Source organism: Cupressus sempervirens, chromosome 5 (assembly GCF_028749045.1).
Source record: "Cupressus sempervirens isolate cs-2001-9-10 chromosome 5, ASM2874904v1, whole genome shotgun sequence".
NCBI classification, from domain to species: Eukaryota; Viridiplantae; Streptophyta; class Pinopsida; order Cupressales; family Cupressaceae; genus Cupressus; species Cupressus sempervirens.
The window spans coordinates 84,076,169-84,098,940 of NC_143122.1; the positions used below are offsets into that span (position 1 = coordinate 84,076,169).

Sequence of the window (22,772 nt, forward strand, 5' to 3'; positions counted from 1 at the left end):
AATGGCCTTTTAGAATGTTGAGATGCAAGATATTCACCTAATATTGTGAGTAATGGCCTTCAAGAACATCAAGTTGTGTGATATGCACCAAGTACTGTGTAACGACCTTCCAAAATATCAATTTGCATAACATTCACCATGTACTCAAAAAATAATTATAAGGTATGTGCATACACATTCTCATAATGCTTACCATATAAACATCCACCATGCAAAGTATAGTCTATTATGATCTGCATAGACATCGTAAGATATCCATCATAATAGAAAATTAAGCTACTATAAGATCGTCACCTTTTAATAACTTCTACAGTTACAAGTGACATCATTTGGAAGTCGTCACTTCCTCATGATGTACACAGGGGGTAGGCCCATTAAAATCACAGTCACGAGGTATATTTAGGAATCACAGCGCTCTTGTCTGCTACAATTTGTTTATCACTATAGAATCCATCTCAACATGGTTTACTCCCTTTGAATCAAAATGATCGAGATTACCGAAAGTTGACTAAATCATATCCTCTATCTACTCCCTCTTTTTCAAGGTTGCTTGAAATATCAGCTTCCCTTTGAATGTTAATGTCCCTCTTTTCCCACAAGAACATTCTTGGAAAAGATCAAGGCAAATGACGCTTATAGTACATATAGAATTCCAAATATAAGTTGACTACAAAAGTAATAATGAGGATATAATGAAAATACTCATCTCATTATTTTTATCACTTTTCATATAACTTATCATTATCTCCTTATATTATGTGAAATGAATTTGTTTTATTTTATTAATGAATCCTAATTTATATTCGTATAAATAATTAGCCATTCTAATCAAAAGGAGAATTATATTTCAAAAGTTATCCTATATATAAACATGAATATACTCAACAGAGAATGATATTTCAAAACTTATATGAAATATATATAAACGTGAATATTTCAAAACTTATATGAAATATTTATAAACCCACTAAGTATCACTTTTTCTACTTAATCTGTGGTGGGTCCCTAGTTCTCAAGACCCGTACTCACCTCCTCCTTATCCTTGAGAGTGTCAAATTCTTTTATGTTGGGCTCCACCCCTCTTTGTTCATTATGTTTCACCACTTTGTAGAGAGATGTATCTTTTCAAACTAGTGCCAGTCGAGGGAGGATCTCTGTCATCAGAGCCCCAAAAATTAGCAGGGTTAGTGGATGGCTCACGGGTAGCCCATCCATCAGTAGCAGCAGTAGCAACATCATCTTTTACTTTGTCTCCCTTTGGCCTGGGGGGATAGCCAGATCTAGCTGGAGGAATGACCATTCAGGGTTTCTATAGACAGAGGGTCATTTCGCATCAGGAGAAGCAAAAGAAGCCACTGGGGCCAACTTGAACTTGACCTTTGCGGAGGTGAGACCGAGCGGTGACCACCACCAAAACCGCCACTAGGAGAGTGGCATTAATGCTGCAACCTGGGAGTATGCGAGCGACGAGCAGAGTTGCTATGGCTTCTCCAGTGATCGCGAGGTGTATGATCACTTGAGTAAGTGTCTGGCGGCACCCTAGCAACTGTGCAAGGGGTATTACATCAGTGAGCTAGAAGCTCCCGTAGGTGGGGCACTTCTAGTGCCACTTTGTCTGTTTGTACTTGAATTTGCATCATGACATTGTTACAAATACACGCTTTAACATAGATAGCAAAATTTATGTCAAGAGAGCTGTGAGAGAATAAAACTACATTGCGATCTTTCTAGGTAGTAAAAAAAATCTCCATTTTGAAAACATGCCGAATTTGGGAATATTTATAAGGGATTTTGGTCGAATCTCCTAGAACAACCATATGCCAGGAAAATGCCTCTAGGTGAAAGGGCTTGAAGGAATCATGGATCCAGTGCCAATAATTTTGGGCACGCCTGTAGAACCAAAAAATATGTCGGAAGCTTTCTGGCTGCCCACAAAAAGTACATCTAGGGTCCGAGACACGTAAATGTCGGAGTCGAGGGACCAGAGGCAGCCTTTGGAAGAAAATACACTAGGTAAAGTGAGCTATCTTTGGCTCCATGATAGCTTGCCAAGCCATGGCAAATCTAAGACTCCAAGTCTTGTGAGAGGACTGCAAATGCCAACATTGGTTGAGGACCTCTACCATAGGAAGGTGGGGAACTAGCCACTGGTAACCCAGCTTGGATTTATAACTAGTCAAAGGAGTGACAGGGTACCACTTCTAGTCCTTCTGCCATGAACGAGACGATTCTGCAAAAACTAAAAGATCAACTTTCTATTAATCTGGACGGTTAAGCCGGAACTGCACCTGCATTTCCTCCCATGAGCGAAGACTCATAGTAACTCGGGAAAAGAGATCTTTGGGTGTCTTGATTCCTCGTCTAAATAAATGTAGAGCGTTAGCTTCTTGAATTTTGGCAAGAGGCACTCCTTGGACAACAAACAAAGGCGACCACCACAAGTTTCGCTGGTTCATGGAGAGTCCATCTTTGAACACATTATCTGCCCAGCGATGCCAAGGCTTGACGACTTCCTAGGCTTTTCGAATGCTTTTAGTAACAAAAGTGCCCTGAATTTGCATTGGTTCAGTGGTCACAATAAGGTTTTGAAAACCAATCCCCTTCCAAGCTGGTTGGTTAGCCGGAAAGCCTGAGGAAATGCAATGATGCAACAAAATTTTCTAGGCCTCATCATCGATGAGAGCTCGAATGACCCACTTTGTGGAAAATGCAATGCCTTGCTTTTGAGTAGAAAGCAGACCAAGACCACCATAGTCTTTGGGCATACAAATCCTATGCCACTATGTGAAAGCCATGATGCGATGCATTAGAGGCCCAGAGGAAGTCCCTCGTAAGTCGTTTAAACTTGAGGTATGAGGCTTTTGAAGGAGCCCAACAAGAGGAATAATAAACATGCGCAACAACCAACACCTTGGGGCAGATCTGAAACTTTACAGCAAGGGAAAGAGGTTTGGTGATCCAGTATTCCAACTTCTCAATTCAGGCTAGGACTGCATTACACAGCTCCATACGGGAGGCTTGAAAGGAAAAAGGAATGCCTAGAAAGCAAAAAGTTTCTCCATGTTGCACCCATTTCCATTGATAGCGTTGAAGTCATTGGGGGCTAGGTAAGAAAAACTATCTATAGTAGAGGCTCTTGTGCCATTGAATAGCGAATCCTGAGGCAAGACAGAAAGTATCCAGGCATTGCAAGACATTGGCAATATTGTCCTCGTAATCAAGAAGGGTGAGGAAGGAATCATCCGCAAAATGGCCATTCACAAGCTGTTCAGTGAAATTAGGGAGGGAGATGCCATGCACGAGGTGCCGAGAAATGACATTGCGAGAAGATAGCCAAACCCTTTAGCAGCCATAACATAAAGAGAAGGTGCCAGAGGATAGCCTTGACGAATAGATCTGAAAAGCCCAAAATCTTCAGATTGTCATCCATTGATGGTAATACAACCAAAAGCATCCCCAAAAGGAATTTGAACTGACTGTAGAAGGATAGGACCAAACCTCAAGGCTTGTAACATGGCCAAAATGAAAGGTCATTCAATCCAGTCATAAGCATTAGCAAAGTCAATCTTAAGAAACAAGGCCCACTGCTTGGACTGACGTGCCCACTCCATACCTTCTCAAACAATAATAATATTATTCATAATATATCTGGATTTAATGAAAAGCCAGTTTGTTCAAGCCGAACTAATTGCGGAAGTAGATGCTTGATTTTCAGGGAGAGGGCCTTGGCAATGATCTTTTAGGAGACATTCAACAGAGGATAATTCACAAGACCTTGTAAGATTCAGACCTTGTAAAATTCACAAGGGAAGCCATCACACCCAGGGGCTTTATCATCAGCCATGGAGAAGAGAAGATAATCTCTTTGATATCAGCAAGCATAAGCTTCTGCTCACAAAAGGCATATTGCTCAAAGGCAAGCCTATTAGAGTGACAACTACATAGGCTTGCAGAACTTGGTCAAGCACAACAGAAAGACCCTGTGCAGTGAAAACCTTTTCATAGTGGCACACAAAAGCCTGGAGGATGTCAGATAGATCAAAAAAAACTTGCTGGTCCTCCCTGATACACTTGATGCCAACAACAAAGTGGTGAGCCCATAGGGCCTTGAAAAATTCGTTAGAAGCTTGATTGCCAACCTCCAACCAATGGAGGCGGGCTTTGATTTGAGCTCCTCGAGCAACATAACTATTTGTAACTTGTTTCTAGTGACGAAGATTGGCAAAGCCGAAGCTGTAATTCTGTATCAAACAGATTCATGGCAAGAGCTTCAGAGGTTGTACATAGATCTTTTGTGGTGGCTTCATAAGATTGTTTGTGGTACTTGGCCAACTGTCTCCCGTAAATGCGAAGAAATCTTGCAGTATGACTAATGGCATTATTCCATCATTGAATCCACCCTATTGAGGTGTGGGACTTGGGCTCAAGGTTTCAGACGCGAAGAATGTGGGCAACAGTGGGCGGATGTGACAGCAAGGAAGTATTGAGATAAAATTGGATTTTACAAGTATGGGCCTGGGCTGTATGCCTGACAATAGAGAAAAGAATGAGGAAATGCTCTGACAATGTCACATCTGGTAAAGGGGTGACAGGTAACTCTCTTTCTTGGGAAAAAAGAAAAGAAGGATTGAGCCTTAAGCATGGCCCGGTCCAATCTCTTAAACTCCTTGTCAGAGCCCACTCGAGAATTGGACCAAGTATGCCAAATCCCACCAGATCGGTTGCGGTTAGCATTGGGATCAAAAAGGCCCAGCTTGTTGCACATGTAGAACTAGGCATCTCTTTCTCCAACTGACCATCAAAAAGGCAAAGTCCTTCCTTATCAGAAGCCAGCTCAACCATACTGAAGTCCCCACAAAAAACCCAAGTGGTGGGTGGCAAATGATTTGCCAAGCAGTGCCACAGTTGTAAGTGCTCAACTGCATCATTCGGAACATAAACATTAACAATACCAAATGAATGATTTTGAAAACACAACAAAATCCAAACAATCCTCCACATGGGGTCACAAACATGCAAAATAACTGAAAAAAGTAATCGAGGGGAGAGAAGAGTAACAATACCTCGGCCAGCCTCATGCTGGGAAGCAAACATGGCGCTATCTGGCCAAATAACATGACAAGCTAAGTTGAGAGTAAACCCAACAACTTTGGCCTCTTGAAGGAAAAGAGCATCAAGATTGCCAAGTTGACGCCTGGTATCACAAACAAAAAATTTTGTAGGGAGGTCTGTTAGGCCCCGGACATTCCATGAGAGAAGATTCATTATAACACAACTTGTATGTTGTCCTCGTCCCCAAGAGAGGAGAATTTGTTATGCAAAAATGCGGAGGAATCGAATGAGGGATCATCGAGAGATAACTTGCTGTATCTTTTCCCCATTATCAAAAACCTCGTTTTGGTCTTATGGGCTATGTGAATGACAAAGGGGGACTGTGAAGAGATCATCAAAGCCACTTGTAGCGCTCAAACCCAAGTGGGGCGAGGCTCTGGGGTGAGCACCCGCTATCCCTTGAGCACCAAGGTTTGAAACGGGCAGAGGCATGAGCAATGGAACCGATGAAACTGGTGATGCTAGACTTGAGTTGGGTCGGTGGTCCCAGACTTGAGCTGGGTCGGCTATTATCTTGAGGCAAAGAGCCTATCTTTGCCACAACAGAGCCTATGCCCTTCTTAACAACAATAGTCCATTGCTCCTTTTTGGTGGCTAGAGCCGGCCTAGCTTCTAGGGCTAGCTGATGATTGCATTCCAACAAGGGACAATCCTTGATCTTGTGTTCTACAGACTGGCAACTATAGTAGGTGTTCGGGAGATTTAGGTACAACACCTTCTCAGTGAAGGTGGTACCAATGTAAATAAGCTTGGGCATTAAAAAACTTGTCAGGCTCACCATAGATAACCTTGCCGTCAGTTTGCACAATAGCTTGCAGAAAGGACCAACATGGAATGGGAAGCCTAGGGAATTTGACCCCATTGGGGACCTTAAGTTTGCGGTCATCAGAGATTGAAAAATCACGAGACTGTCTCTAGAAGACAAGCAGAGAGGCCCTGACAAACTTGGGGCCACACACAAACACATGCTTAGCTTGGCTAGGGTTGGCAAAGCAAAAAAGAAAAAAGCCCTTGGTAAGGCTTTGGACACCCTCAAGGCGGACACCCTGTGGTGTCTAGACCTTGGAAACCCATTCCTGTAGCATGTTTTCCGAAGGAGTGCGACCTACAAAATAACCTATGAAGGTTTGTTTTTCTAACCATGCACATGCACTATCAAATTCCTTGACATTCAAAACAGTATCAGGAGATCAATTACCTTGTGAAACACTTTGGGAACAAACTTGTGCGGGCGTTTGTTCGGCGGAATCATTCTTGCCAACAACATCAACTCCAACACTAGCATCAAGTGTTGGGCTAGAGAAGGCCGAGGCCATTATAACCTAAAACATATCCCGCAGTAAATGTGGTATGACAGGTGGTGGAAAGGGATGGATTCAGACAGAAGTTGTACAAACCCTAGCAGAGCCATAATTTATTATTTTTAGTTCTGATCGCGCCTTGTCTTCCACTTGATATTCGGTCTTTATTTCCTCTTTTATTGTTCTTTGTAATTACAGTGTATATTATTGCCTGGTATGGTCTGCTATTCATGGAATATGTTCTTACTTTATTTTTGACTTGTTGCTATGTGAACTTTTATGGAACACTTTTCCTATCTAAGAGGCTCTGTTCACTGTCTGATGACTGCCATGGGTAAAGGGCTTATCATTTAGTCCTACAATGGAAGCATTCCTTCTTTTTTTTTTTTTTTTTTTTTGTGTTGTTATATAGATTGCGACTCTGATATCCCCTTTATATTTTGATACTACTTCTACGTAGAACAATTTGGGTCAATAGTTATTTGTCAATATTCTTTTGTACCATGCCACCAATAATATGTGGCTCGTATATCCTTTACACTTCATCTTTCTCCATAAAATGGTTTTCACATCCCTGAACTACATATTTGTAGATTGTGGAATGCTGACCGGATTATTTACCTTGCTCGATAATTACCTATGCTCAAAAAGTTTAACGATGACATGATAGCACACATCATCTAATCTTCATATACGTGTCTAATGAAATAGAGATTCTTCTAATTATCCCAACCCACAAAGCTTAATCCATAGTGCAAATTGGACAGTTTCATTTCTCCTTCAATAAGCATAGTTTCCCTTGGTCAACATATGTATTGATGATGTATGCATAAAGCATTTTTAATATTGAGTGAGGGATGTCGACCCATATATGTGTTATGCATTTTTGTTTAGCACTATGGACTTCTATATGCTGAACTCAATGCTATCGAGTGCGAGAATTTACCTTACTTCCTTCGGTATTCAAAATGGCTCCTCTTAATCATTGCATCTTTGGCTCACTAGTCCATGTAGGTTCCATCGGCTTCATCCAGTCTGCTCACCATCCGCATGACCCATATCACCTGCACAACTGCTCAAGGTGATTTGCCTAATCCACACCACACATCATATCCACTGCCTCCTCAACACGATGCACATCACTGCTGGATTTCACATCTGAAGAAAATACATCGGATGTGTGAAGGCATTGGTGACTCATCCCTACAAATGTTGAGTGTGCAAATTTGTATCGCATTGGTTGAAGATGGAGATTCCGCATCACTTGCTCGCTACATTAGTCGATAAATTCCAAAGCCATTAGCCATGTCTACTCACATCGGTTGGAACTTGGGAAATCTCCAAAGTCTGCACTCAAGCACACACAATGCATGCGAGCCCTTGCATATTCTTCTGTGATTTGCTATTGGCACATTCATAGCACATGTTGGCTTCTTCCTCCATACGGGCCAAACAATCCAGCGATGTTTCATTGACCAACAACCCCTTCTTTGTGTAAGTAACCCTTTGGTGGAGATCAATCACGACCCTATCTGAGATCATGGATATTGAAATTTTTAGGTAACAAGTTTAACATTGTATTCTCTTTTCCTTTACTAATCATGGATGTTTTAATTAGTCGTCTGGGTCTGTTGAGGAAGCATGTGCTGACTGTAGATTTCACTTTCTCTATTCATAGGCCTGACCAGGATCAAATTGCTTTGATACCATGTTAAGGTTTGAAGATCACTGCAAATGTAATAGCACTGCCATGTATTTGGTTTGTGTTTTACAAATGGCAGCAACCTCTTATTTAAATTAAGAATAAGCCATGAAGGGACATGTCCCATTCTTGTCCCATAAATGGGACATGCCTATTTGATAATTAAATAATTAATATAATAGAAATTTGGTCATTGTTATATATATATTTTATATTAATTTCTGTCATATTATAATAAACTAATATGTATATTATATGAATTTCTGTCATCTAACTATAAATAAATATATATATATATATTATAATTCATATATAATTACATATAGGTTTATTTGACAGAAGATACCAAACATCAACTATAGTATCAACACACCATTATCTTTGTCACATGCTATGTTAGCTTCACTTTCCCACCCTCGTTCTTGTGTTCTTTTATAACTTCTACGATCTTTCTTCACATGGCCATTTTTTTACCACAAAACCAACAACCTCCTTTTATTTCCTTTGACTTCGAGTGCCTAGCTGATTTGGATCTTTTGTGATGGTTGTTTCTCCCTCTATTGCGGCTTCTTCCTCTAGTTTTGGTCGTGACTGTCATCAAGGCTTCACGGGATGAGGATTCTTTGTCGCTTCTTCTCATATCTGATGCAGAGGGCCTAGGATTCTATCCAAAACTAATCTTGATTAAGGTTCTATTCTCAAATCATTTTATGATTCTTGTTTCTTGTCCAATTCACCAATCCAACCCTCTAAGACTCTTTCTCCAACTTACCTCATAGGTGTAGTTGGTCTGGTGTAGACAATATCTTCCTTCCAAGGCACTAGTCCTACTAGCCTTTCTTTCCCTTAGAACCCTCACCCTCGATTAGGATCTTGTTCTTCCACTTCCTTGGAGTCTATTGGTGTTGTAGATACCCTCCATTACCTTCCTGATCTTATTCGACACTTCCGGTCATAATAACAACTCAAGAAAACTCAATCGCCTCACAAAGGCTAATTAGGTTTAATGATTTCTAGGTCTTGTAACTCTGTTTTGCTCCCACACTTCAAATTCTTCTAGACAACCCCTAGTACAACCTTAGGAATCTGAAAGCTATCCCCTAGCACTCCAAGATTCCAAATTTGCAGAACTCCAAAACACTCACAACGCTACTTACTCCCAAGCCCTAGTTTCTAGCCTTTGTTTTAGGTCCCCAGTCGAGTCAGCAATCAAAAATCTCCCAAGATCTTCAAACCTCCAACCAACCTTCCATTCCACTGGCACATTCAAGGTGACTCCCTAGGGCTTCTAGGAACTCCATTGGATTGACCCACATGGTCATGGGTGTGCTCTGCAACATCTTTTCCAAAACTGTCTAGGCTCACATACTCTAGCAATTAGCATAGGGCATCACTCCATGGCTTGGAAACCCATCCTTAAAGTGCAAAAAAAAAGAAGAAGCTATGTACACTACCTAACCTATCAACCCACTTGGTTTCATGTATTTTCCATCATGGGTAATTAGGTTAGAGGCATTTTGTACAATCAGGCCTGTGAAGGCAATGTTCAGGCCAGTCAGCAAGAAAATGCTGTAACTTGAAAACCTGATAACTTCAACACAAGTTTGAATATGGAAAAGAACTAGGAAAGACTAAACTATAAAAAACATGAACTTGATCTCCTGTGCCAATCTGTACATAGCTATACTACCACCATTAAGCAATGAAAGAACTCAAAAAATCAGTCCGTACAGTAGTCCCACATGTGCATAAACTGATGGTAAACATTCCAACCTTCAAAATATGATCTTCAATGCATATATACCTGAGCATGGGTAGTTACAACCTCCAAAACTGACATTTGCAATTTCTTGCAAAAATTGCAAAATTGCTCAAGCAACTACTGAGCAATTTTGCAACCTTAGAGCAATTTTTGCTCCTTAGGGTTTTTTGGCCAAATGGGTCCACCTAGGACCATTCTAAGACCCTAGATACGATACCTAGGACCTATTTAGGTAATCAAAGACCTTAATTACCCATCCCCCAATCACATTTGACCTATTGAGCAATTTTTGGCTCAATGAGCAACTTTTAGGAACCTAGGACCTAGTGAGCAACTTGGCTCTTAAAATTGGATTAGTTGCATTCCAAGGGCACTTGGAACTTATTAAACACACACACACACACACACACACCTAACTAACCTCTAAACAAATCCAAAAACCAAAATTAGGGAGTTGCCCTGCACCATACTCTCCTGGGACAAAGAACTCAAGTCGCTTGAGTTAGGAGGTCTTCAAGGGTTACTCCATGCTTCAGTCATCCAGGTAGCCTCAGCATCAGGAAGTCCCTTTCATTTCACCAGAGAGGTCTTGTAGGTGCGCTTTCTAGTCTTTTTGATCACTTTAGAATCCATAATGCTGTCTAGTTGCAAAGGTTGGGGGGTTGGCAAGTCTTGAACCCAATCTGCCCCTTCCAAGTCTGCAAGAGTGTGCTGATCAGCATCAGTGTGAGTACCTTTGTAGGGGAATAAATCACACACATTGAAAATAGGTGATATTCCTAAGTCAGGAGGAAGTTCAACTTCATAGGCAATTTTACCAAACTTGAGGAGTATTTTCAGAGGTCCTATCTTTTTCATCAGCAATTTTGTTGGGTATCCCTTTGGCAGTCTCTCTTTCCCGACATAAGCCAGTACCAAATCCCCCACTTTGAACTGCAAGTCTCTCCTTGTTTTGTCTGCCTTGGCCTTGTACTTTTCCACTTGGTTTTGCAATTTCTTCCTAAATTGCTCATGCAGCGCTTTCATCTGTTCTGCAAATGAGTCTCCTTGTGCACTCCTTTTGTCATGTAGGTTGACATCCCTCAACTCCAAAATACCCCTAGGATGTCCCCTACACAATTTCAAATGGGCTCTTTCCAGAGCTCCTGCTAACAGAGACTTTATAAGCATACTTTGCCTTCCCTATGATGTGATCCCATGATTGACCAAGCTACTTGGTCAAACATCTTAATAAATTACCTAAAGACCTGTTCACCAACTCTGTTTGCCCATCAGATTAAGGGTGATAGGCTGAAGAAAAAGACAGATTAGTGCCTAGCATCTTCCAAAGGGTCCTCCAAAAGTGTCCTATGAATTTAATGTCCCTATCACTCGCTATGTTGAGTGGCAAATGATGGATTCTCACTATGTCCGTAAAGAACAGATCTGCTATATGCGAAGCATCATTTGTTTGCTTGCATGGGATGAAGTGAGCCATCTTGCTGGAATGGTCTATAATCACAAATATACTATCATGCCATCTAGGTTTCTTAGGGAGCCCTAAAATAGAGTCCATACTCAAGCACTCCCATGGCCTTTGTGGTATGATGAGTGGTTGGTATAATCCTGCATTACTACTATGTCCTTTATCCCTCTGACATAGATGGCACTGCTGCACAAACTTCCTTACATCAGTCTGCAATTTAGGCTAGTGATAGTACCTAGAAACTTGTTAAAGGGTCTTATCTACCCCAAAATGTCCTCCCAAACTGCCTTGGTGCTTTTCCTTGATGATGTTCTCCCTCATGGAACATTGGGGAATGCACAATAGGTGCCCTTTGAATAGCAAACCTTCCTGCAGCACATAATCAGTAAAATCTACTTTGAAATCTTGATTGAATCTATCATATACCTCATAGGTTTCTTTGAAATCTTTATCCTCCTTGTAGAGGTCTCTAAGTCCTCCATTCCTACACTCTGCAATTGGATCTCTTGGATGGCTAGGACTCTCCTACTGAGAGCATCAACAACCTCATTACTCGCACCTTTCTTGTGCTTGATCACAAAGGTGAATGCCTGCAAATACTCCACCCATTTGAGGTGTCTTTGATTGAGTTTCTCCTGCCCATTTAAAAAGCTAAGGGCATGGTTATCTGTATAAAACAAAAATTCTTTTGGAAGGAGGTAATGCCTCCATTTCTTCAAGGCTTGGACCATGGCATATAACTCAAGGTCATAGGCAGAGTAGCTCTGTTTTGCCTCATTTAACTTTTCAGAGAAAAATGCCATAGGGTGTCTTTGACTTAGTATTGCTCCAATAGCTAGCTTACTAGCATCACACTCTACAACATAGAGTTGATTGAAGGCTGGAGACCTTAAGGTAGGTAGGGCTGCAATCCTTCTTTTCAAAAGCTCAAATCCTTTATCTGCTGCCTCTGTCCATTTAAATTGACATTTGATACCTCCCTTAATGGTGTTGAGGATAGGTGCACATACATGACAGAATCCTCTCACAAATTTCCTATAGTAAGATGCCAAAACATGAAAATTACTAACATCTCCTATGCATTTAGGTGTTGGCCAGGCCACTCCAATACGGACTTAACCTTATCAGGATCCATTTTAATACATCCATTGGAGACAACAAACCCAAGTATTCTAAGAATATGTCTTCATCACACTTACATCAAATTTTTCTTTCCTTATTTCTTTCAAGATATAACATTTTCTTCTAAATACTTCAAAATACCAATTCAGACTTTAGGAACTCTCACTTTTCTTGATTGATCATTAGCTTCTCTTGATGTTACCTCCTCAATACCATCTCCAAGTGCTTCATATGCTCATCTTTGGACCTGCTAAAGATTAGAATGTCATCCAAATACACAATAACAAACTTACATATGAAATCTGCTAGCACCTCATTCATTAGTCTCATGAAGGTACTTGGGGCATTTGTCAAGCCAAAAGGCATTACTAGCCACTTACACAGCCCTTCATTTGTCTTGAAGGCTGTCTTCCATTCATCACCAGCCCTCACCCTAATTTGATGATACCCTGACTTTAAATCCACCTTGGAGAAGTAGCAAGAGCCTCCCAAGCTGTCTAAGAAATCCTAAATTCTTGGCATAGGGAACCTATATCTGATGGTGATTGTTGATTGCCCTGGGGTCAGTACACACCCTCCATTTGCCATCCTTCTTAGGTGCAAGGACAGTTGGTAGGGCACAAGGGCTCAAACTCTTCCTTATTAAGCCTTTTTCCAACAAATCTTGTATTTGCTTGGCAATCTCAGCATTTTGACTTGGTGTCATCTTGCTGGCTGCCTTATCAGATAGGTGGCAATGCATTAGGTAGCAGCCCATTGTCCACTACTTAATGGTACCTTTCCAACAACTGCTGAACTTCTTGAGGCACTTGAATCTTCTCTTTTGTCTCTTCTCTAGGCCTTACCATTGCTGCACAACACACTCCTTTCTCCTTCTTTATAGCCTTTATAAACTCCTTTCCACTTAACAACATCACACTTGACCCCACATGTTTGTTCTCTTTAGGCTCAGTCAAAGGGTCCATCTGAAATTTCTTACCTTGTTTGGTTATCACATAGCTATTCTGCTCTTCATCATGTATGGCCTTCACATCATATTGCCATGGATGCCCTAACAAAAGGTGACAAGCATCCATAGGCATTATGTCACACGACACCTTGTCTTTGTATTCTCCTATCTCAAAGTCCACAAATTTCTGCTCATCCACTAGTATTTATTGGCCCTTGTTCAACCAAGACACCTTGTAGGGAGTGGTGTGAGGTATCCTCTTGAGGTTCAACTTATCTACCATCTCAGTGGATACTATGTTCTCAGTGGAGCCAGAGTCCACTATCACTCTGCAAATCTTCCCATGAGACTTGCAAGTGGTCTTAAATAGGCTCTTTCTCTGTGGTGGTTCAACCACATTAGGTACCTTCAGCAAGGTCATCCTCAGCATCAGATTTTCACTGTCCATTACTGGTCCTACCTTAGAAATAGGTGATGTAATACTTTGAGTGTCATCTTCTTGCAATAACTGTGTTCTCGTTTCTCACATAGATGAAGCGGAAGCCTTTTTAGGACATCTGCCCGTAGCATGGCCCACTTGGTTACAGTTGTAACATCTGCTAGTAAATATAGTACTGCCTCTACTTTGTGACTGGAACCTACCCCTAGGTGGTCCCCTTCCTCTATAGCCCCCTCTTTGGAATGTGTTCCTATTTTGGTTTCCTCCATAATTATCATTGGCTTGGGTTTCTTCTGACCTACTTGTTCCTGGTCCTCTGCTAAAGTTGCCCCTGCCTCTGAAACCTTTGTTACCTCTGCCTCTTTGTTGTGAATCATGCCTCCTTGCCTTCTCTTCTGCCCTTAAGGCTAACTGAAAGCACTTGTGCACACTATCAGGAGCCATCATGCTGATCTCATCCTGAATCCCTTGTCTTAATCGATTAAGTTTCTTTGCCACTCTTTCCACTTCTTCTTCTTGTCTTCTTGCTCTTAAACTTAACTTATTAAACTCTTCAGTATGTGCACTCACTGTGAGGTCTTTCTGCCTTAGTTTCTGCAACCTCTGATAGACCTGAATCTCATAGTTTGTGGGTAGGAATTGGGCCCTCAACATAATTTTCATCCTATCCTAAGACACAATCTTCTTCTTCCCTGCTACTACCCTGCCATCTTGCATTATGTTCCAACATACTAGTGTTGATCCTTTGAGCCTAGCCTTAGCATAGTTGACTCTCTTCTCTTCTTGTACTTCCTTGTAGTCAAATTGATTGTCTATGGCTTCCAACCAATCTAGCAATTCATGCTCACTCAAACTACCATTGTAGTAAGGGATGTGTTCCATACTATCTTTATTAAGAGACTTAAAGGCATCCAAAAACACCTTTTTATCCTAATCTACCTCAGTATTCTTATTGTCAGCTCTCTCCCCTGTGAGGCTTTCATGTTCCTCATCACGCTCATCTCCCCATTCTGTGATTCTTTTCCTACTTTTTGGGTCTTCCTGGTTGGCTTTGGCCAGTAGACCCTTGACCAAATCCACTATGGCACTCTTGCTCATTGCCTTGGGTGGCATACTGTCAGCCTCTTGGTCTTCCACGTCTGACACACACCAAATTGAAAGTAGGCTTTGGTACCAGTCTGATGCAGAGGGCCTAGGGTTCTATCCAAAACTACTCTTGATTAAGGTTCTATTCTCGTATCATTCAATGATTCTTGTTTCTTGTCCAATCCACCAATCCAAGCCTCCAGGACTCTTTCTCCAATTTACCTCCTTGGTGTAGTTGGTCTGGTGTAGACAAAATCTTCCTTCCAAGGCACTAGTCTTACTAGCCCTTCTTTCCCTTAGAACCCTTACCCTTGCTTAGGATCTCGTTCTTCCACTTCCTTGGAGTCTACTGGTGTTGTAGATACCCTCCATTGTCTTCCTGACCTTATTCAACACTTTTGGTCACAATAACAGCTCAAGAAAACTTAACCCCCTCACAAAGGCTAAGTAGGCCTAATGATTTCTAGGTTTAGTAACCCTGTTTTGCTCCCACACTTAAAATTCTTCCAAACAACCCTTAGTACAACCTTAGGAATCTGAAAGCTATCCCCTAGCACTCCAAGATTCCAAATTTGTAGAACTCCAAAACACTCACAACCCTACTTACTCCCAAGCCCTAGTTTCTAGCCTTTGTTTTAGGCCTCCAATTCAGTCAGCAATCAAAAATCTCCCAAGCTCTTCAAACCTCCAACCAGCCTTCCATTCCACTTGCACATTCAAGGTGACTCCCTAGGGCTTCTAGGAACTCCATTGGACTGACCCACATGATCATGGATGTGCTCTACAACATCTTTTCCAAAACTATCTAGGCTCACATACTCCTAGCAGTCAGCCTAGGGCATCACTCCATGGCTTGGATACCCATCTTAAAAGTCCAAAACAAAAACAAAATGCTATGTACACTACCTAACCTATCACCTCACTTGGTTTCATTCATTTTCCACCGTGGGTGATTAGGTTAGAGACATTTTTGTACAATCAGGCCTGTGAAGGCAATGTTCAGGCCAGTCAGCAAGAAAATGCTGTAACTTGAAAACCTGATAACTTCAACACAAGTTTGAATATGGGAAACAACCAGGAAAGACTAAACTATAGAAAACATGAGCTTGATCTCCTGTGCCAATCCGACACAGCTATACTACACCATTAAACAATGAAAGAACTCAGAAAAACAGTCCGTACAGTAGTCCCACACGTGCATAAACTGATGGTAACATTCCAACCTTCAAAATATGATCTTCCATGCTCATATACCCAAGCATGGGTAGTTACAACCTCCAAAACTGCCATTTGCAATTTCTTGTAAAAATTGAAAAATTGCTCGAGCAACTTTTGAGCAATTTTTGCTTCTTAAGTGTTTCTTGGCCAAATCCACTTAGGACCATTCTAAGACCCTAGATAGGATACGTAGGACCTAATTAGATAATCAAAGACCTTAATTACCCATCCCCAATCACATTTGACCTATTGAGCAAATTTTGACATAATGAGCAACTTTTAGCAACCCAGGACATAGTGAGCAACTTGGCTCTTACAATTGGCTTAGTTGCATTCCAAGGACACTTGGAACTTATTAAACACACACATCTAACGCACCCCTAAACAATCATTATGCAAAAGTTCTATTAAGTAGCTTCAGATTTACAGAGTCCTCACCTAGCAATTGATTGGCCAAGAAGAAATTGCTGCTTGTACTGCAATTACTGTGAATCTCAGAAAAAGAAGGGTTTAGTCTCCTCAAATATTAAATTGCAGGTCTGCATTAATTTGAGTTGGTCTTCCCGAGCAGAGATTAGCTTAGTGACTGACAATTTCAAACCTGGAGCTATCAGTTGCATGCACAGTATGCAAACTTAATTTCCAAATCTTTGGTAAGTATATTGCATTTTTATTGTCTCTAGAATTCTATTTCCATCTATATATCTTCAGGCTTATTTGACATAAATTGAACCAATATTGCTGTGAGACAATTTATTTTGACAAACACCATATATCTTGCTATAAATTTCATAAAATCGTAGGAAGTGATACTTAAGCAGCCTTCCTGTATTTTCCCGTGAAGGAAATCACTAGGCAGCCACTTTTATTGTTAGCTCACACACCTGACATGATAAACTCCTAATATTATTGCTGGTTGCTAGTCTCTATATTTTGTTATACGCATTTGTATTCTTTTAATTGATATTTGAAGCCCTTATGTGAAGAATGTAATTTCCATACTCTTTGCATGAAAAAACATTCCCGAAACATGAATTGAAACTGTCTAGTTTAGATAAATAGCTATCTTAGCAAAAGAAAAGAAACAAAATTTCAATATTAATGAAATTGTTATTTTTCTAGTGATTCTGTTTGTGGCAGTGCTCGTCTATAATCAATTTAAACTTTATTCAGTTTTAATTTTTAGTGATGACAGCAGTCATTGGATTGAATTGCCCGCTCTGTAGTTTATTGTACTAGAAAATTGATTACGATTTGAAAACCAAGTATTTATATCTTTCTAATGATATCAAGGTTCATGCAGGTAGATAAGGATAATGAAAGGCTACATTCCCAAAGTCCTAGAAGTTTAAATGGTGTTTCTGAAAGTGGCATACTTTATATGGACAAATCATCATTATTGAGGGTTGAAATTTCAGAAATTCTCTCTGTATCTCCATGTGTGGATCTTACACTACCTCCAGGAGGTGGCCTCTGTATTGATACCATCAAGGGGCCATGTTATCTTGTAAGTTTGATTTGGACTCTCTTTTTTCAACGAGTTTCAAAGTTTATAAGCGGTCATTGCTATATCTTAGAAATAATGATATTGAAGCTTATTGACATAAGGTAGAAGCATCTTAACTCCTCTCACATGCATAAGACAAAGAAGCTGTTCAGAGTAACAGGGATTTATATATAAAAGTACTATATCCTGGTCATCTGTTCTTACTACAAAATGTTCTGGTCTAAGGAATAAAATAAAATAATAAATTTATTAAATATATCAATATATTAAATATTTAATAAATAATAAATAAAATAAAGAAACAAATTTATTTAGTAAATAATTTAAATATACGGAATCCAAGGGACTCTTGGGTGTTGGCAACACTAGATTTTAATGCTAGCAAGTTACAGCCATATGCAAATACTAGAGATTTTTCTACTTATTGCCATATACCAAAAACTATGTATCATTGAAAACTTCCTCAAAGCCATCCGAGTTTGGAATTTCTTTCTTTTGATATTAAGGGACAAAAGCTTCTTTGGCCTTGGCCATGACACATGAATGCTGGGTGGCATCATGTAGAAAGATTCCCATAAATATTTTAAAATCATCACACATAAATATTGATTGACATTCAAATCATAAAGCATCCTACCAACTCTCCACATGTGGAATTCAAGTCACTTCTTTTTTCTTTTGTGGTGTGTTGTTTTTCTCTTTATTGTAAAACCATCCAAGGCCAGTAGAAATAATTTGTTTTCAAGTGCAGCTGGCAAATTGCATCTTTCAATTCCTCCCTGTTACTAGTATAAACTCTGTATAGCACTTTGTTTTTTTTCTGGCATATGTTATATATACAAAAAATGACTGTCTTTGGCCCAATGCCCCGAGGTCCACATAATATGTTTGATTTGATGGATTTTTGCTTTATGTTTTTGACATTTTTCACTGTACATGTGCAAATTGAAGTCTTTCCGAGTATACGGTAATATGACAATAGGCTTTTGGATTTCATTTATTTCTTTGTTTGTTAAAATAAATTCTTTTTACACATTAGTACATTAACATTTAGAACATGATTCCTATAGCTTGTGACATTCGTATCTTTGCTGTCGGGATTTGTTTTTGATAGATAACTACACATTTATCTGCCCACACTATTGTGGCAGATATTGTAGCAAGCATACCACTAGGTCATGCTTGCTGGACATAAATATGTTCCCATTCATAAGAGGTTTGATCTTACAATTGTGTTGGAAGAAGTTTAGTAACTTATTATAGCAGCTCAAATTAGCTAGGTATTATGTGTAACACTCATAATGGTTCCTGTATTGTAGGTAGCAGATACTTGGGAAACAATGGATGGATGGCTAGATGCAATTCGTCTGGTGTATACTATTTTTGCACGAGGAAAAAGTGATGTATTGGCTGGTGTCATAACTGGGTGATGTCCATTTAGAAGAAATCCCCTGCCATCACTTTGATTTAGTAGTTATTTTGTGAAAATTTTGATTCTTGTTTTATATTTATAGATCCTTAACTTCTCCGGTCGAATGATTTGAGTGATTCATCCAACTTTTGATTCAATTCTTTATTACAACATTACGAATCAAATATGTATCACACAGTTCTATGTTGAGCAAGTATAAAATATATATCTTTCTTGGGGATTTGACCCTTGTACATTAGACTCAAGGTAACCTAGATGAGTAATCACTACATTAAGGACATTTTTTTCATGTCGGCAATAATATAAGGTAAGAGTTCCCACTTAGCGCAGAAACATTTTTAAGCTTGCTTGACGGTGAACGCAATTCATCATTTTTGTTTTTCACCCTATGCACTCATTTTCTAAAATTGGATTACAAATTTTTTTTTTTTAATGATTAAATATTAATTATGTAGTAAAATATATTATTAATTTGTAGTCATTATTTTCTTAATATATTGATAAGAGAATGTTGTACAACCACAAGCATCTTTTATTGTAACTATAGCTATAAATACAAACATCTTTTATTGTGATTTCATGACTTAAAATGAAAGTCTCTTCTTGTTGTTAAGGTTTGAATCTGATTGAGAATGAGCTCCTCCATTTATAATCTCACTCGTCCATAGCTCTTCAATAATAAATTAATGAAAAAAACAACAAAAGTCTAACTATTTTTTATTTAAAAGAAAAAAAAGGATTTTAGCTTTTCTCCTATGCATTTTGATTTAAATGAAAAGTTGCCAGTGTTTTTAAATGGCGATAGATTTCAAAGTAAAGAGCAATCTGTGGCCTTTTCTTCTAAGACCTTTAAGAATGCAAAAAATGACAAGATATTTGTGAAGTAGATATGTTATAGGTCTTCCGATTACCACCCATTTCTTCCCCTTTTCAAAATTTAGTAAATACTACAAATGGGTGCATCTAAAACAAATTAGGAAAGAAACCAAACTCTGGCCACTTATTTTGTCATTGGAAAACTTTGAACACTAGTGGTTTCCTTTCAATAATTAATGGTTGTCCTTCATTTGTATTCGCAAAATTTAGGCAAGATAACAATTTTTTTTCATTAATTCATAGCACAAGCTCTCTAATTTAAGCATGCCTAAGATTTTATTTTTGTAGGCAATTGATTATATCTTGAATTGGCCTAAGATTCTCATCCTACATATGCTATTTTAGAAGATTTTAGTAAAGTTTTCCTTTGTTTTCCTTGCAAAATCAAGATTTCCTTCTCTTGTAAGTGTTCGATTTTTGGAAATATTAATTCCTTGTTCGACTTTTGTTTATATGATAGTTTGTTTTTTGTTTTCATTTTGTCCTAGGTTTCTTTCTTTTTGAATCCTTATTGGTTAGAGCTACTGCAAGCTCAATTTTGAGCTCTATTTCAAGAGATAATAAAAAGCCTGATTGTAGGCCATTGTTATTTGTTTAAAAGGTTTGATTGTAGGCCTCTTAAGTCATGAAGTTTGTAATGCCCCGCCATGAGATCCTTGGAACAAGGGTTCTATACAAGCCAAGATAATTTTTTTAAGGACAAGTATGGATGTACATGACACTCAACATACGAGGATCACAAAGATCGCAACGAAAGCCTTAACTACAATCTCGACAACCAACGAATCTCCAAACGCCACTACCGAAATGACACAAACAAAGAAATCAAGACCAAAGACGACAACAGAACAAAGAATGTAAGATCTATCAATAAAATTAAGCAAACCCAAAGGGTACATAAAACACCAAAAAATGATCTCTGAAAATTAGTGGAGACGCCCCCTATTTTTCGTGTGAGAATCACAACATAAAGAAATCTCATGCTAGGAAGTACAACATGCCACATGAGAAATTGTGGGGTTTCGCAGAAAGAAATGCACCAAACGATGCAAAGAAGTACTTGGCCTAGCTACCAAAATACATAAAACTAATGTGGGGTTTCACACAAGGAAGTGCTAAGAGTTGTGTGAGAAAATTGAGCACAACACACAAACTTTTACACTTTTGCGAGAGGATCCAAAACAACAATAAAAAAAATATAAAGTTAAAAAACTAAGAAATGAAGTCTCTCTACATTGGGGAGTATCATATCCACAAATCGAGACAGAGACACTCGAACACTAACTGCAAGATGAAAACTACTACAAACATTTGAAACAAAGTAGTAAAAGGATGTACTGAAAGTAACATCACAGTGAACTGAAACAACCAAACTAAGTGTGCGGTTCCTCCCAATCGTAATAACATCATGGGACCTCAAAGGCCCTAGCCACCCCCACACGTAACATCCCAAATTGCCAACTTGAAAGTCAGAGTTGTCTTATAAGGATGTCACTACTAAAGCTTAATAACATCATAAGAATAGGAAATTTAACATGTTAAAGCAAAAGCAATAGATACTCTGACTAAGAAGATAACATCATAACATCATATGCTAAACATCATAATAAGAAAATGTGTAATACTAACATCAGCTAAACATGATATACAAGCATTCCAATGAAAGCATAAATCATAAGGAAACAGACTCCAAATTTCGAAGTACCAAGTGAAAACATCCAACAACGGTTGCACTGGTATAATAGATCGTCTTTGTACACCAATCTCCAGCAGTGGTATAGATAGCTACGTCTCTCAACCATGTGAAACTTGTAGGCTTACTCTCGTTGTACTAATGGAGATAATGATCCAACCACAAATACATAAAACAAACGTCCATGACTAGCACACGCCAGAGAGTGATGATGACTAAAACCAAGATTAGAGACAATGCATAAACTATAGGTCTTGGTCAGATGCTCAATGGGCTACTATGTAGGGGCTGACATTATGGAGAGTCACTTGGCATCAAAAAGCCCAAGCTAGTATTGGCAGTAGCACTCCCCAACAGAAGACACACAATCTAGGCAGCAACACTCCCCAATAGAAGGTACACAATTCCCACTTTTACTTATTTTAAATTTGTTACTACCCATTATTTTTATTTAGTTATCACTTAAACTTCCTTTGCCAACCTTAGGAATGTCCACCAGGTTGCGAGATAGAAGCCTCTCCTTGTGCTACCCTATCCCATCCATGCTCATCCAACAATGAGTGCCTGTAGGCATGCATATTCCCAAACCAACCCCAAATGATCATAACTCCACCGAAGTACAAATGAGAGATCGAGCCTTATCAGTCCCCTGACAATTTGCATGCACGTACTCTTGTGTGGCGCACCAGTATCACAACGATTATAACATAAGAATTGGATGAGAACACAAACAAGAGATCACTCAACTGAAAACAAGCTCTGGAGGATGGATGTGACATGCATCCCAATGCAACAAAAAAAGTGAAACAATGGTTTAACTAGAATCCCAACAGATGATCTTGACCCATGACCAATATCATGCCAAGAAAACTTGAGAAAATAGGGCGACACAAAATGAGGTAAAAATTCAAAAACTGGAAAACTTTGAAATAAAAACCCATTTGGTCTTTGGGCACAAAAGTCTAAAAAATCCAATAAAATTTGGGTTCGGATACTATGCAAAAATGACTAGCATAACGGTGCAAAACCCCAAACTTTCATTGCAAAAACTGGGAAAATGTTCATACTTGACCAACCAGGTGAGACCAAGAAATAGAAACGAAGGGGA

The 22,772-nt window shown here is 39.3% G+C and overlaps 1 protein-coding gene across 2 annotated transcripts in view; it reads left to right on the forward strand.

Moving 5' to 3' along the window:
* LOC149554667 (protein HLB1-like) overlaps positions 1-19,328 on the forward strand; it is a 183,854-nt gene extending 164,526 nt beyond the window's left edge. Inside the window, exons 13-14 of one of the 2 annotated variants that reach the window (XM_089828727.1) lie at positions 17,460-17,663; positions 18,983-19,328. In XM_089828727.1, coding sequence (XP_089684853.1) covers positions 17,460-17,663; positions 18,983-19,093 — 315 coding nt within the window. In that variant the 3' untranslated portion in view covers positions 19,094-19,328. The remainder of the gene's footprint in view (positions 1-17,459; positions 17,664-18,982) is intronic. The other variant, XM_089828728.1, reaches the window with a different exon arrangement.
* Positions 19,329-22,772: the final 3,444 nt, after the last annotated feature.